Source organism: Cervus canadensis, chromosome 21, assembly GCF_019320065.1.
Source record: "Cervus canadensis isolate Bull #8, Minnesota chromosome 21, ASM1932006v1, whole genome shotgun sequence".
In the NCBI taxonomy this organism is placed as follows: Eukaryota; Metazoa; Chordata; class Mammalia; order Artiodactyla; family Cervidae; genus Cervus; species Cervus canadensis.
The window spans coordinates 16,963,614-16,979,213 of NC_057406.1; the positions used below are offsets into that span (position 1 = coordinate 16,963,614).

The following is a 15,600-nucleotide window of genomic DNA, read 5'->3' on the forward strand; positions in this document are numbered from 1 at the left end:
GCTGTGAAAGTGCTGAGCTCAATGTGCCAGCAATTTGGAAAACTCAGCAGTGGCCACAAAACTGGAAAGGGTCAGTTTTCATTCCAATCCCAAAGAAAGGCAATCCCAAAGAATGCTTAAACTACCACACAGTTGCACTCATCTCACATGCTGGTAAACTAATGCTCAAAATTCTCCAAGCCAGGCTTCAGCAATATGTGAACCACGAATTTCCAGATGTTCAAGCTGGTTTTAGAAAAGACGGAGGAACCAGAGATCAAATTGCCAACAGCCGCTGGATCATTGAAAAAGCAAGAGAGTTCCAGGAAAACATCTATTTCTGCTTTATTGACTATGACAAAGCCTTTGACTGTGTGGATCACAATAAACTGTGGAAAATTCTGAAAGAGATGGACATCTGACCTGCCTCTTGAGAAACCTGTATGCAGGTCAGGAAGCAACAGTTAGAACTGGACATGGAACAACAGACTGGTTCCTAATAGGGAAAGAAATACCTCAAGATTGTATATTGTCACCCTGCTTATTTAACTTTTATGGAGGGTACATCATGAGAAATGCTGGGCTGGATGAACCACAAGCTGGAATCAAGATTGCTGGGAGAAATATCAATAACCTCAGATATGCAGATGACACCACCCTTATGGCAGAAAGTAAAGAGGAACTAAAAAGCCTCTTGATGAAAGTGAAGGAGGAAGTGAAAAAGTTGGCTTAAAGCTTAACATTCAGAAAACTAAGATCATGGCATCTGGTCCCATCACCTCATGGGAAATAGATGGGGAAACAGTGGCAGACTTTATTTTGGGGGGCTCCAAAGTCACTGCAGATTGTGATTGCAGCCATGAAATTAAAAGACGCTCACTCCTTAGAAAGAAAGTTATGACCACCCTAGATAGCATATTAAAAAGCAGAGACATTACTTTGCCATCAAAGGTCCATCTAGTCAAGGCTATGGTTTTTCCAGTGGTCATGTATGGATGTGAGAGTTGGACTGTGAAGAAGGTTGAGCACCGAAGAATTGATGCTTCTGAACTGTGGTGTTGGAGAAGACTCTTGAGAGTCCCTTGGACTGCAAGGAGATCCAACCGGTCCATCCTAAAGGAGATCGGTCCTGGGTGTTCATTGTAAGGACTGATGCTGAAGCTGAAACTCCAATACTTTGGCCACCTCATGCAAAGAGTTGACTCATTGGAAAGATCCTGATGCTGGGAGGGATTGGGGGCAGGAGGAGAAGGGGTCGACAGAGGATGAGATGGCTGGATGGCATCACCGACTCGATGGGCATGAGTTTGAGTAAACTCTGGGAGTTGGTGATGGACAGGGAGGCCTGGTGTGCTGTGATTCATGGGGTTGCAAAGAGTCGGACATGACTGAGTGACTGATCTGAACTGATTGCTGAAAAAATATCATAAATAAAAGTCCAATAGTTTAACACTATTTTGGCCTTTGAATGAAAAGACAAAGAGATGAAGAAACAGAGGCAAAGAAAGGGACAAATCTCTGCTTTTGAATTATCTATCTCATTCTCTCATTTGTAGATTTTAAGCAATGCACAACATATCATTCAAGGTATACCTGAATGGGGTGTGTGTGGAAGGTGAGGAATAAGAGAGAGAGAAATGTTGAAGGAAATAAGGTGCTATGGTTTGACTATTTGTCACCCCACCAACATTTTTTTTTGAAATTCCAATTCCCAGTGTAATGGTATGAAGTGGTGGAGCCTTCTCAAACTCTTCCAAAAAGGATGAAAGGGACACTTCCAAAGCCATTTTATGAGGCCAAGATTATCCTGATACCAAAACCAGACAAGGACACCACAAGGAAAGAAAATACTGGCTAATATCCCAAATAAACATAGAGGCAAAAATCCTCAACAAAATATGAAAACCAAATTCAACAATACATGAAGAGAATACTGGACAATCCACTCCAGTATTCTTGCCTGAGAAATCTAAGACAGAGGAGCCTAGCGAGCTATAGTCCATTGGATCGCAAAGTATCAGACACAACTTAACAACTAAACAACAATAATAACAACACCAAGATCAGAGATTTGCTCCAAGGATGCAAGGATGGTTCAATATTCACAAATTAATCATCGTGACACACCAAATAAGCTATAGGCAAAAATCATGTCCTTTCAACAGAAGAAGAACAAATATTTGACAAAATTCAATAGCTGTTTATGATACAGAAGATCTTTACAACGTAGGTATAAAGAGATTATACCTCAACAAAATAAATATCATATGACAAACCCTTAGCAAACATCCTACTCAACTGTAAAAAGCTGAAAGCTTTTCTTCTGAGATCAAACACAAGGCAAAAATGCCTCCTCTCATCACTTTAATTCAACATAGTTTTGGTAGTTCTAGTCAGAATCATCAAGCAAGCAAAAGAAAATAACATCCAAATCTGAAAGGAAGAGTCAAAACTGAGACACTATTGAAAACTTTAAGACATTGTGAAAGATATTAAAGAAGGCATAAATAAATTGAAAGACATTCTGTGCTCATGGATTGGAAGACCTAATATTGTTAAAATGCTCATACTACACAAAGAAGCATGGAGAAGGAAATGGCAACCCACTCCAATATTCTTGCCTGGAAAATCCCATGGACGGAGGAGCCTGGTAGGCTACAGTCCATGGGGTCGCAAAGAGTCGGACACGACTGAGCGACTTCACTTTCACTTTCACACAAAGCAACCTACAGATTCACTACCTTCCTTATCCAAATTTCAATGAAAATTTTCACAAATATGGAACAAACAATTCTAGAATTTGTGTGAAACCACAAAAGACCCTGAATAGCCAAAGAAATCTTGAGAAAGAATGATAGAAGTGTCGTGCTTCCTGATTTCAAACTATATTACAAAGCTATATTAATCAAACAGTATGGTATTGCTATAAAAATGGACACAGAAATCACTGGAACAGAATAGTGATCCCAGAAATAAACCCAAATATATGTGGTCAATCAATTTATGGCAAAAATAAATACAGATTATACCATCAGGAAAGGACTGTCTCTTCAAAAATGGTGTTGGGAAAGCTGGACGGTTACATGCAAAAGAATGAAATCGAAAAACTCTTACACCATTCACAAAAATTAACTCAAAATGGGTTAAAGACTTGATCGTAAGTCCTGAAACCATAAAAATCCTAGAAGAGCGGTTTCCCTTGTGGTTGTGGTAAAGAATCCACCCACCAATGCAGAAGACTCAAGTGTGATCCTTGATCCAGGAAGATACCCCATGCCACGGAGCAACTCAGCCCATTGGCCACAACTGTTGAGCCTGTGCTTTAGAGCCCAGGAACCGCAACTATTGAGCCCACATGCCACTACTACTGAAGCTCGGTGCCCTCTAGCCTGTTCTCCTCAATAAAAGAAGCCACTGCAATAAGAAGCCTGTGCAATGCAATGAGGAGTAGCCCCTGCTCACTGCAACTAGAGAAAAGCCCATGCAGCAACAAAGACCCAGCACAGCCAAAAATAAATAAATTTTAAAAATTATTTTTAAAAAATCCTAGAAGAAAAATTAGGATGAAAAAGTCCTGATGATGAAAAAATCAATCATCATGAGGGCATTTTGGGTTTGATGCCAAAAGCAAAAGCAACAAGAGCAAAAATAAGCATTGGAACTACAGAAAACTATAAAACTTCTGCACAACAAAGAGAATAGGTCAACGAAATAAAAAGGTAATTTGTGGGGTTGGAGAAAACATTTGCAAATTACATTTCTGACAAGCGTTAATATCCAAAATACTTTAAAAATTCATACATCTCAATAGCAAAAGCAAACCAACAAACAAACTGATTAAAAAATGGGCAGAGGACCTGAATAGACATTTTTTTTCCAATGAAGACATAAAGCAGGCCAACAGGTATGTGAAAAGGCACACAATGTTATGTCATCAGAAAAATGCAAATCAAACTATAATGGGGTAGTATCTCACATCTGTTAATATGGCTTTTATCCAAAAGACAAGAAATAACAGGACTTGGTGAAAACGCAGAGAGAAGGCAAACCTCGTGCATAATTGGGCGGGGAGGGGGGAAATGTAAGTTGATGGAGAACAGTATTGAGGTTCTTCAAAAATTAAACTGTCATATGGTTCATCAATTTCACTTCTGGGTATTTATCTGAAGGAAACAAAATACCAACTTGAAAAAATATGTGCAACCCAATGTTCATTGCGGCATTATTTATAATAGCCAAACAACGTAAGTCTTCATTGGTGGATAAATGGGTAAGGAAAATGTGATATGTACGTATGTCCAGCCAACAAAAAGAAGGAAATCCTGCCATGTGTAGCAACATGGATGAACCTTGAGGGCATTATGCTAAGTGAAATAAATGCCATATGATCTAATTATATGTGGAATCTTAAATCAAATACCAAAAAAAAAAAAAAAAAAAAAGGCGGTTCAGAGATGCAGAGAACAGTTTGGTGGTTTCCAGAGGTGGATTGATGTGGGCAAAACAAGTGGAGGTAGTCAAAAGGTACAAACTTGCAGTTCTAAAGTGAATTCCATGAAGATGTAACGTACAGCATGGTGACTACAATGAATTCTGTATTGTATACTTTAAAGGTGGTAAGAAAAATTCTCCTTATAATCAAAAAATTGTAATGATATATGGTGATGGATATTACTAGACTTATTGTGGTGATCATTTACCAATATACAGAAATATATAAGCATTATATTTTACACCTGAAACTAATATAATGTTATGTGAATTATATCCAAATTAAAACTCTAAATAACAAGGTTGAAATGTGGATTAAATTAGCTCCATCCTAACATCATTTTGTGGACCCAACTTAATCTCATCACTTAGATATTTTAAAATATAAAATCTCACTACTGACATCCTACAGGGTTGGGACAGACACACAGAAACAGACAGTAAGTCACCTGCACACGAGATGTAGGCTTCCTCCTCGGGAGAGCAGGAGTTGTAATTCCAAGGGTCAGAAGGACACTGCCAGAGAGAGGTATCAGTGTTCCGACACTGGATTCCATCTACCCACCGGGGTCTAGAACCTTCTCTAAGAGCAACTAAAGAGTTGAGACTTCCACTGTCCCCACAGCCAAGCTGTCTGCAAATCATGGACACGGTGATGTCTTCCATGGGGCTGCGGCAGACACTGCCCCAGGTCCCGTTGTAGAAAACTTCCAGCCACCCAGCACACTGCTGGTCCTCGCTCACCATCCTGAGAGCCAGGAACTCTAAGATTGAAAGGGAGGAGATGGGACAGAGTGAGCATTCCACTCAGTGCTCTGGGTTTTCCTCTTTCCCAGAAATTGTGAACACTCACCCCTGACCCAGCTGAGGAGATGCCCACTAGGGTGACAAGACTGAAATCTGTCTCCCTTTAACTTGACTTTGTCCATTAATGTCTGTCTTTCTATTTCTACCACAATGATGTAGTGAATATGAACAGAGAGAAAGACCAACATAGGCACCTGCAGGGAAGGGCCCTGAGCCTTGTTTCCTGATAAAACCTGTAAAAGAGCATGTGAAAGGGATGTGGGTAGTGGAGAAACAGTCAGAACAGTGAATCCACAAATGTCTATGTTCCAGTCTTTCAATCCTGTGAATGGTGCCTTATATTTCAAAAGGGATTTTACAGATATTATTAAGACAAGAAACTAAGGAGGTTGGGATGGGAGACTAATCTGCGATACTATGAGTTAACCATCTAAACCCAATCTAATTACCCCTAAAATTGGAATATTCTTCCTGAGTGTGGTTAGAGGAAGATGAGACACAGAAGAATGATCAGCGGAGGGAATGTTATCTGAAGAAGATGGGCCCCAAGCCAAGGAATGAGGCCACATAGGAACCAAAAAAGACTGGGAAAGGAGTCCTCCCCAGGGCCTCCAGGAAGAACGCAGCCCTGTGGACACTGGGATGTTGGCCCACGAGACCCTCATCAGACTCCTAGCGTACAAAACTGAACAGAGTAAATCTGTGCTTTCATTACAACATCAACAGTATCTCCAGACTGTACTACCACAGGGAACTGAAGAAAAAGCCCTGTTTTCATGTGGAAACCGTAATAAATGGCTCTGCCAGGAAACACTGGGGAGAAGAAAGGACCAGAATCTCAGCTGCTACAGAAGGAAGTGAAAGCACCTCGTCTTCACGTCTGCTGGAAACACAGGCTCCATGCGAGGAAGCCGCCTTCTCTGGTCTTTTCGGCATCTCTCCCTCAGGGCTCAGAACCCCGTCTTCCAGGGCCCCACCCCTACCCCAAACTGTGGACAGTGCGCAGCGCAGACCTGAGCAGATGACCCCCGCATCCTGCTTGTGTCTGCAGTTGTGCTGCCCCCAGCCTCGGGAAGGGCACCTCCACACGTGAGACTCATTTCCTGTGCAGTTCAGGTCGTCCAACCAGATGGGTCCTGATCCCGCCCCGAAGTGAGCAGACCTCGTGGCTTTGAGGGCTTCTCCACAGCCCAGCTGCCTGCACACCACGTGGGCATCATCCAGGTCCCAGCCATCATCACAGATGGTGCCCCAAGAGCCCTGGTCAAGGATCTCCACTCTCCCGGCGCAGGGACCGCCCCCGTCCACCAGGCGGAGCTGTCTGCTGTCTGAGGAGAGAGAAATGGGACAATGGGTCGGTGACCTGGGAGGTTACCTGGTCGGGTGTGCGTGGTCGGGGGCGGCGGATGAGAAGTGCCTACTGTCTTGTAGGACCCTCACCTGAGCAGTAGGGGGCGCTCTCCTCTGAGGCTGCAGAGCCTGCTGGTTCAGAGAAGGAGTCGCTGCACTGGGGCAGCACCTGGGTCTGGTTTCCTGCAGAAACAGCAATGATCAGAGGAACACGAGTTAAAGCAAACTCCGGGGGATAGTGAAGGATGGAGAAGCCTGGCGTTCTGCACTCCAGTGAATCGAAAAGAATTGGACACGACTGAGCGACTGAATAGCAGCACATAATCTTTGCTGTTACAGTCACTGAGAAGTGAGGTCTGTGCCTCCTTCCTTTGAAGTTCTGGTGACCTTCATGAATTCCTAGTAAGTAATGTTGCTGCTGCTAAGTCGCTTCAGTCGTGTCCGACTCTGTGCGACCCCATAGACGGCAGCCCACCAGGCTCCTCTGTCCCTGAGATTCTCCAGTCCAGAATACTGGAGTGGGGTGCCATTTCCTTCTCCAATGCATGCATGAATGCCAAGCCGCCCCAGTCATGTCCGACTCTGTAGTAACAGAAGGGAGTTAAGGTAAAGTTCCTTGACTCTCAGCACTAGGTCTGAAAACTCTTGCAACCTCCTGTGAAATCACTGAGGACTTTTACTTTAGGGCAAGTCTGCCCTGTTGAGACTCTCGTCCTCCAGAGACGATCATATGCAGGTCTCTGGTCACTCAGTTCAACCCAGCTGACCTTCCAGCTGCCAGGCTTGTCCTCATGAACCATCCTGGATCCCCAGCCCAGTTGTGTCCTCAGGTGATGTCAGCCCCAGCGGATACTGGGCTGCAACCTGATAAGACTCCAAGACGATACAAATCAGAGCACTTCCCAAATTCCCTCCCAAACTCCAGGAAATCATGAGCAAAAGGAAAAAGGGATTTTAAAATACTAAGTTTTGTGGGAAATTTGGTTATGCAGCAATAGTAACCAAACACTTATAATTACCATACTACTAAGTATTTACTTTGTTTTCAGAAGAAAAGTATATATATTTGTATATGCATATACTTGTATATGCATATATACCAAGGAATGAGGCCACATACAAATACAAATGGCCACATGCAAATAAGGCCACTATACAAATAGTATAAATTTGTATATGCATATGCATAGCATCTTTATCCATAATGGACCAAGTGTGGGATGCCACCTAAAACATGTGATGTTGCTTTTGGAACAAAGTAACAGGCAGAAGCTAGAAGGGGTGGAGGAGGTTAAGTGCAGAAGCCTGATGGGCTTGGGCAATACTGTCAATGAGGATTGAAAGGAAGTGAAGAAATAAAACTGGGGCTGAAGGAAAAATGTATGGTGATATTTATGCAAAATAAAATGGGTGCTGTAAGTGAGTAGATTTTGAAGTACTTTGTTACTGGGCAACAGTAAACAGAAACACCTTTCTTCAGTCTCAGCAACTATAGAGCAAAACAAACAAAGCCAGTCACTAAATATTTAGAACATTTGAGTGGGGTGATCTAACAAACATACCTCTCAAAACTAGAGAATTCACCTTATTCCAAGCCTTTACAGGTCATTTTCCAAGGCTGATCATATATCATACAAAAAGTGAGATCCAAAAAATTTTCAAAGGGTAAAATAATTAAAAACATGTTTTTTTACTAAAGTAGAAGTAAGCTGAAAACAAAAGACAAATAGTAAAATCTTTTGTTGTTCGTTTAGTAGCTAAGTCGCGTCTGACTCTTTTGCAGCCTCCAGGGCTGTAGCTTGTCAGTCTCCTCTATCCATGGGATTTCCCAGGCAAGAATACTGGAGTGGGCTGCCATTTCCTTCTCCAAAAACCTTCTGTAGTGAGGTATAATTTTCAAGCATTAAAATATAAGTATTTTGGGTATGTTTTCATAAGTTTTGACAGTTGCATGTGCCAGCATAACTGTTACCACAGTTAAAATTCAGAATATACAGGATTATTCACAAAGTTCCTATATGCCTCCTGCAACCAATAAAAGCCTCACAAACCCAGACCCAGGCAAATACTGATCTGTCTTTTATCATAAATAGATTAGTTGTGTTTTTTGAGAATTTAATAAAATCATACAGTATGTAATCCCTTTTAGATGGTTTCTTTCACTTAGCATGCTTTGAGATTTTCTGTGTAGTTGGATTTATGAGTAGCTTTTTCTTTCTATTGTTAAAGTCTTATGTTGTATGAATATGCCAAAGAAAGTTTTCCTTTCTTTCATTAAAGAAGTTAGAGTGGCTTATACTTTTTACTCTTTTAAATAAACATGTCTGACTTTTCTGCCTAAATTTTTTGTGGACATCTTTTCATCCCTCTCGGGTAACAGAAATTTTGGGTAAAATAGAGTTGCTATGAATTGTTTTCTGTTATGTTATCATCAGCAATGTATAAAGGTTCTAGTGGATCAATAACCTTCTCCAAACTTGGAATTGTCAGTCTCCTTAATTCTAGCCAGTCTCATTTGTGAATTTATATTTCATATTTTAATTTGAATTTCTTTAATAACTAATGATATTTGGTATCTTTTTATTTACTTATTGGCTATTTACATATCATCTTTGGGAAAAGTGTCTTTCTTAATATTTTGCCGGTGCTTAAACTGGATAGTTATTTACTTATTTTTCTGTTATAAATTTTTCATTTGTTCTTGTTACAAGTCCTTTGTTAGAGATATGCATTGCAATTAATTTCTCCCTATCAGTTGAATGCCTCTTCATTTTCTTAATATTTTTTTTCAAAAAGCAAAAAGTTTTCATTTTAATTACATCTCATTTTTTAATGGTTAATGTCTTATCTGACTTAGGAAATGTTTGCCTACTCCACAATCATAATAATTTTTCTTATGTTTTCTTCTACCAGTTTTATAATTAAATTTTATATGGGAATAACCATTTATTTGAGCTACCCTGATGGATTGGTTCCAAATAGGAAAAGGAGTACGTCAAGGCTGTATATTATCACCCTGCTTATTTAACTTATATGCAGAGTACATCATGAGAAACGCTGGACTGGAAGAAGCACGAGCTGGAATCAAGACTGCTGGGAGAAATATCAATAACCTCAGATATGCAGATGACACCACCCTTATGGCAGAGTGAAGAGGAACTGAAAAGCCTCTTGATGAAAGTGAAAGAGGAGAGTGAAAAACTTGGCTTAAAGCTCAACATTCAGAAAATGAAGATCATGGCATCTGGTCCCATCACCTCATGGGAAATAGATGGGGAGACAGTGGAAACAGTGTCAGACTTTATTTTTTTGGGCTCCAAAATCACTGCGGATGGTGACTGCAGCCATGAATTAAAAGACGCTTACTCCTGGAAGGAAAGTTATGACCAACCTAGATAGCATATTAAAAAGCAGAGACATTACTTTGCCAACAAAGGTCTGTCTGGTCAAGGCTATGGTTTTTCCAGTGGTCATGTATGGATGTGAGAGTTGGACTGTGAACAAAGCTGAGCACCGAAAAATTGATGCTTTTGAACTGTGGTGTTGGAAAAGGCTCTTGAGAGTCCCTTGGACTGCAAGGGATCCAACCAGTCCATCCTAAAGGAGATCAGTCTTGGGTGTTCATTGGAAGGACTGATGCTGAAGCTGAAACTCCAATACTTTGGCCACCTTATGCGAAGAGTTGACTCATTGGAAAAGACCCTGATGCTGGGAGGGATTAGGGGTAGGAGGAGAAGGGGACGACAGAGAATGAGATGGCTGGATGGCATCACCGACTCGATGGGCATGAGTTTGAGTAAACTCCTGGAGTTTGTGATGGACAGGGAGGCCTGGCGTGCTGCAATTCATGGGGTCGCAAAGAGTTGGACACGACTGAGCTACAGAACTGAACTGAACTGATGGATTGGGGTTTTTCTTCAGGGTGAGGATGAGGGGAATGGTGCTTATGATGTGAAATAAGGATCATGGTTCATTTTTTCCCTCATGCAGATACTCAATTAGTAGATCATTTTTTAAAGAGAATATAATTTCCCCTTTGAAATATCTTTGGTTTTGTAGGATTTCAACACATACATGGGTTTGGGTCTGTTACTGAACTTTATTGTGCTCTATTGATCTATTTAGCTATTCTTATTCAATGGCCATGTTGCTGTGGATATGTAGTAGGAAACTTGAAGTTAGCTTACTTCTTTTTGGCCCTTCTTTTTCAAAATTGTTTTGTCCATTATATTGCTTGGCTTTTCATTAGGATTAGATTTAGTTTGTATATTAAGTGAAGATAATTGACAGCCTATTAAGTTTTCTAATCCATGAACATGATATACGTCTTTATTTTTTTAGATGCTCTGTGACTTTCAACGCAAGCCCTTTAGATATTTTAAGTTTCTTCCTACATATTTAATAGTTTTCATACTATAATAAATGGAATTTCCCCCTAGATTTTGCTAATAGAAAGAAGTACCACTTATGTCTGATTTATGCTTCATTGGTCACTAGTGAAGACAGTCTGTGTACATGGATGAACTGTATGTAAATCATCAATCTGCAACCCTAAGCAATGTGAAAAAGCTGGTCCTGCATCTGACCAGCAGTTTCAAATTTTAAACAGTGTGCTAAATAATCATTTAGTTATTCCACTTTAGTCAATATTTTTCCTGCTACTTTTATGAGTCTTTGTTTTTGACTTTTTACAGTTTAACTATAATGTTTCTGAGAAAAGGTCTTTTGCATTAGGGTTATAAGGTGACCTATTAGTTTTATCAGCTTGAATTTTCAAGCCTCTCCCCAAGTTAGAAAAGTATTATTCATTTAAATACACTTTTTCCCACCCTCTCCCTCTCTTCTCCTAGACATTTTTATGTTAGTGTAGACCCATAAATCACATAGGATATAGTCTCCTTTTTTTACTCATTTTTAACCACTGATTCTACCTTTAATTTGATTTACTCTGTTGTAGATGCTCTCTGCTGCATTTTTCCCCATTTCATTTATTAAACTCTTCAGCACCAGAATTTCTTTTTAGGACTTCTCTTTGTTAAACTTCTCATATTTTCATTTATTGTTTCCCTGATTTCATTTCATTGCCTTTCTGTCTTTTCTTACAGCTCATTCAGTTTCCTCAAAACAGCTGTGTTGGATTCTTTATAAGCTAGGTTACAAATATCCATGTCATTGACATGTGTCTTTGTCAGTGTTGAAAAGTTACTGTTACTCTTTGGTGATGACTACTTTCTTTAATTCTTCAAGTTCCTTGAAATTTTGCATGCTGCTTTTGCTTTAGATGTAGCAGACACCCCATCAAATCTTTACTGATTAGCTCAGGTGGTATATACTGTTTTCTGACCTTATCTAGAGTCGCTATACATTTCTTGCTTCCTCTTATAGAAAATACCTTAAGCTTTTATGTTTTCTTTGGTCCTTAAAACTCAGCAGGTTGCTGAAAACCTCTCTTTTGTTTTGCAGAATGTTGTGCTACAGCTCAAGCCTGTGGTTACCTCCCTGCCCACAGACCTAGTCTGTTTTTGGAGATCACTCCATTTACTGGAGTTTGCTTTCATCTCCATACTTGGAAACACATAAAAGCAGCTGTCAGAAGGGTGGCAGTAAAGATGATTTACTAAAGATTTAGTACTCCAGGGACTTGGAGTATCTACGGGCCCAGGGAGAGAGATCTTTGGGTGACATTCTCCTAGAGGCTTATGGATGGGCTTCCTGCTGAAGCCCTCAGTGTAGTTGCAGGAATTGCATCCCTTTTACACTCCTTGACATTCTTAATTATCTTTCATATTTCCTCTCTCCCCTCAGTCATGGAGGTTCAGTCCCAGAACTCTGGGTGCTGCTGGAGAGAAATTGGTTTCCCCAGCAATATCAAGTGGGCACTAGCTCACTGCTTTCCTTTTTGCCCATGAGAGAGGCCCCACCGGCTAGTTCAAAGTTATGCTGTGTCACCTTGGGATAAGGAGCAGCACTGGCAAAATCCTTTAATCCTCTCCAATAATTCAAACTTACGTTTTTGGTTCTAACAGAGTAATGAAATATCCCTTCAGGAATCCTAGACTTCTAACAATTTCTATAGGTATCTGACCAAATGATCACTCACCATGTTTCTCCATATTTTCCCTGACTATGACCCAGGGGGCTGGGACAACTTCACTAGCTCCTGCTGGCTCCAGTCTGTACCAGTGTCTACTTGCCTATTATTGGATGCCCAGGTGAGTGACCATCTTCCTGGTCCTTTGATATAAGTTATGGGATCCCACAACTTTCACAGAGACACTTTTAATCATGGATGTATGATTAATTAGTTGTTAAAAAGAGAAGCAAATAGGAAGGGAGCAAACCACCATGAGGCTGACATCACTCCCTCTTTGCCAAAACTTTTACACAATTAGCTGAAGTAGAGAAATTCTTTGAATAGTTCCATTTGAAATGACATAAGGATGAATAGAAAATCTGAATAATTCTGATTTATTAAAAATACTGAATTTGTAGTTAAACCTTTCTACTATAACTTCAAAACAAAAAAAAATCAAGTTCAGATGTATTTCAAAATAGTTAATAATGTTGTATGAAATTGAAATTTCCTTAATTTGAATGAATGTCTTAAGAAATACATGCTGAGGTTATCAGGTAAAGGAATCTGATGGGTATAGAAATTCTCACACGGTTCAGTGGGGAAAAAATCCCTGACTGAGGTATATCCTTTTTGCTTATACATTGTTTACTATGATTATTATACTATGTTTACTTAAAATATGTATTCTCCTTTATGCTTCTTGCCCTGATCTGAAACATGAATGAATAATGACAAAACCCATATTTCATCATGAAATATCTAACTTTTGAAGTCAGTTTTCCCTCACTCTCTGCTCTTGGAGACGTATCACTCCAGGAGCATCCTGAGTACCAATAACTCTTCCCTCTCTCTTACCTGAGCAGATCACAGAGGCCATGTTGCCATGGGAACAGTCAGGCCCACCCAGGGCAGTCACAGGGCAACTCCACAGGAAAGACTCAGCCCCCAAACAGTGAAATCGGGCTGTTGAGATCTGGTCATCTCTGCCCACCAAGCGTGGTCCTTTGGGGGTGGAGATGGCAACTCCACAGCCGAGCTGATGACAGACAACATTGGCATTGGCCAAACTCCAGTGGGAGGCACAGAGCGCTCTCCATCGTCCAGAAATGTTCATCTCCACCTGCCCCTCACACTGAGAGGAGCCGTTTGTCATGAGCCGGACTTCTGAGTACGCTGGTAGAAGAAGACAGGATTTCAGCAAACTCTCATGATTTTCTAACCCCAACAGAGAGTGCAGGGAGGTTAGTCCTGATCTACATCTCACCTGAACAGACAACCTGAGCAGCTCCACTGTGGTGACACCTGCCCCCTGGACAGGGCACTCTGGGGCAGACCTGGAGCTCAGGCTCCTCCCCCTCACACCTGAACTCTTCAGCCCAGACCTGGCCATCAGACTCTCTGAAGGGCATGTGTTTCAGGACAGACACAGCCTTGCCACATCCCAGCTGTGCACAGATGACCTGGGCAGTGGGGAGTGTGAAGTTCCCATCAGACACTGGGATCCAGGCTTTTCCAGAAAGTACTTCTACATTCCCTGAGCAGGGTCTATCCCCTCCAATCAGACGCACAGATCCTAAGATAAAAATAACAACAAACACAGTGAGCGTTCATTTTCCGTGCTTGCAAATTGAAAACAATATGGCACAGGCAATAGTGTGAAAACTTTCTAGGAGTTGAGCACAAACTGAGAATTTAACAGTTAGTGTCAGACTTGCATTTTCATGACCAAGTTTCTAAAGAGAAATCTAGAAGTAGGGTCAATTTGGAATGACTGGATCCCAGCAAGGTATACTTTGAGGTTGGTTATAAATGTGAATTCCTTATCTAAGGTCCAGGAAACTACAGGGACCAAGACAGATCATCTGTAATGGCTGAATATCAGGAACATATATTTTATTTTGGTTGGAGAAGTTTCTCATTTAAGAGCCTGGGATCTACAGAGCTAAGGACGCATAATGTGTGGCACTCAAACTTGAGTATAGAGACTTGAAGAGCAGAACCAAACCAGAGCGAAATGGCTATGAGTGTGTAGAGATCTAAGAAAGCTTTTCTGAGACTTTCTGCTAATAGTTTAATCAGTTTTCTCCCCCATGAGCCACTCCTCAAGTGGCTTAGCATAGAGAAAATCATATAGGCTGGATCCATTAGTACATGCCAACCTGTAGACAGATAATGGCTCAAGAGAAGAAATACTGACATAATAACTAATCCACTTTTAATGTACCAAATTTTATTTTTCTGATAATTTTTGATGACAAAATACTCCAAGAATTTCTTAGATGACCTAAATGGGGGAAAAGATGAGTCTGTTCTGTTAAGTAAGCTCAGAAAGTCATAGGAGAGAGAAGGGATGGTCCTAGACATTTCTCTTGAGAACTTGGTATTTGTCAACAAACCTGGGAGAGAATGAGTTCTGAATGGAAATTTATAAGACAGTGAGTTTGCCAAAGAGTTCCTACCACAGACTTCTTTTCTGAAACAAATCATAGAAAACCATACGGAATGATATCCTGCCCCAGCAGGATCCAGGGGAACCCTCAGGATGAACGGCGTTGGCGAATGAGAGAGAAAGAAAGAAAGAGAAAAAAACAGACCAGACCGGAGTGCGCAGCAGAGTCTGGCAGTTGCTTTATTTTTCACCATAGCCTTTATACCCTAAGTTGGTACATTTCAAGGGGGGAGATAAGCATACAGACTTAGTTTAACATTACATTAGCTGTCCTTCACTAAACCAGGTGTTCTCTGTATATTTTTTGTTTATGAGAGTCTTTTCCCATAGATTTTTTGTACATTATCTTCTGGCCTTGAGCTTAGCTTAGCAGAAAATAGAAAAGTGGCAGTCTTATGATACTGCAGGTTGCAACATAATAGAAATACAATCATGTTAACACAAAAGT

The 15,600-nt window shown here is 40.7% G+C and overlaps 1 protein-coding gene across 1 annotated transcript in view; it reads right to left on the reverse strand.

Moving 5' to 3' along the window:
- Window positions 1–15,600, reverse strand: part of LOC122423127 — a 308,231-nt gene that overhangs the window by 223,523 nt on the left and 69,108 nt on the right. Inside the window, 5 exon segments of the mRNA XM_043439907.1 lie at window positions 4,926–5,234; window positions 6,291–6,605; window positions 6,718–6,810; window positions 13,559–13,876; window positions 13,968–14,276. Coding sequence (XP_043295842.1) covers window positions 4,926–5,234; window positions 6,291–6,605; window positions 6,718–6,810; window positions 13,559–13,876; window positions 13,968–14,276 — 1,344 coding nt within the window.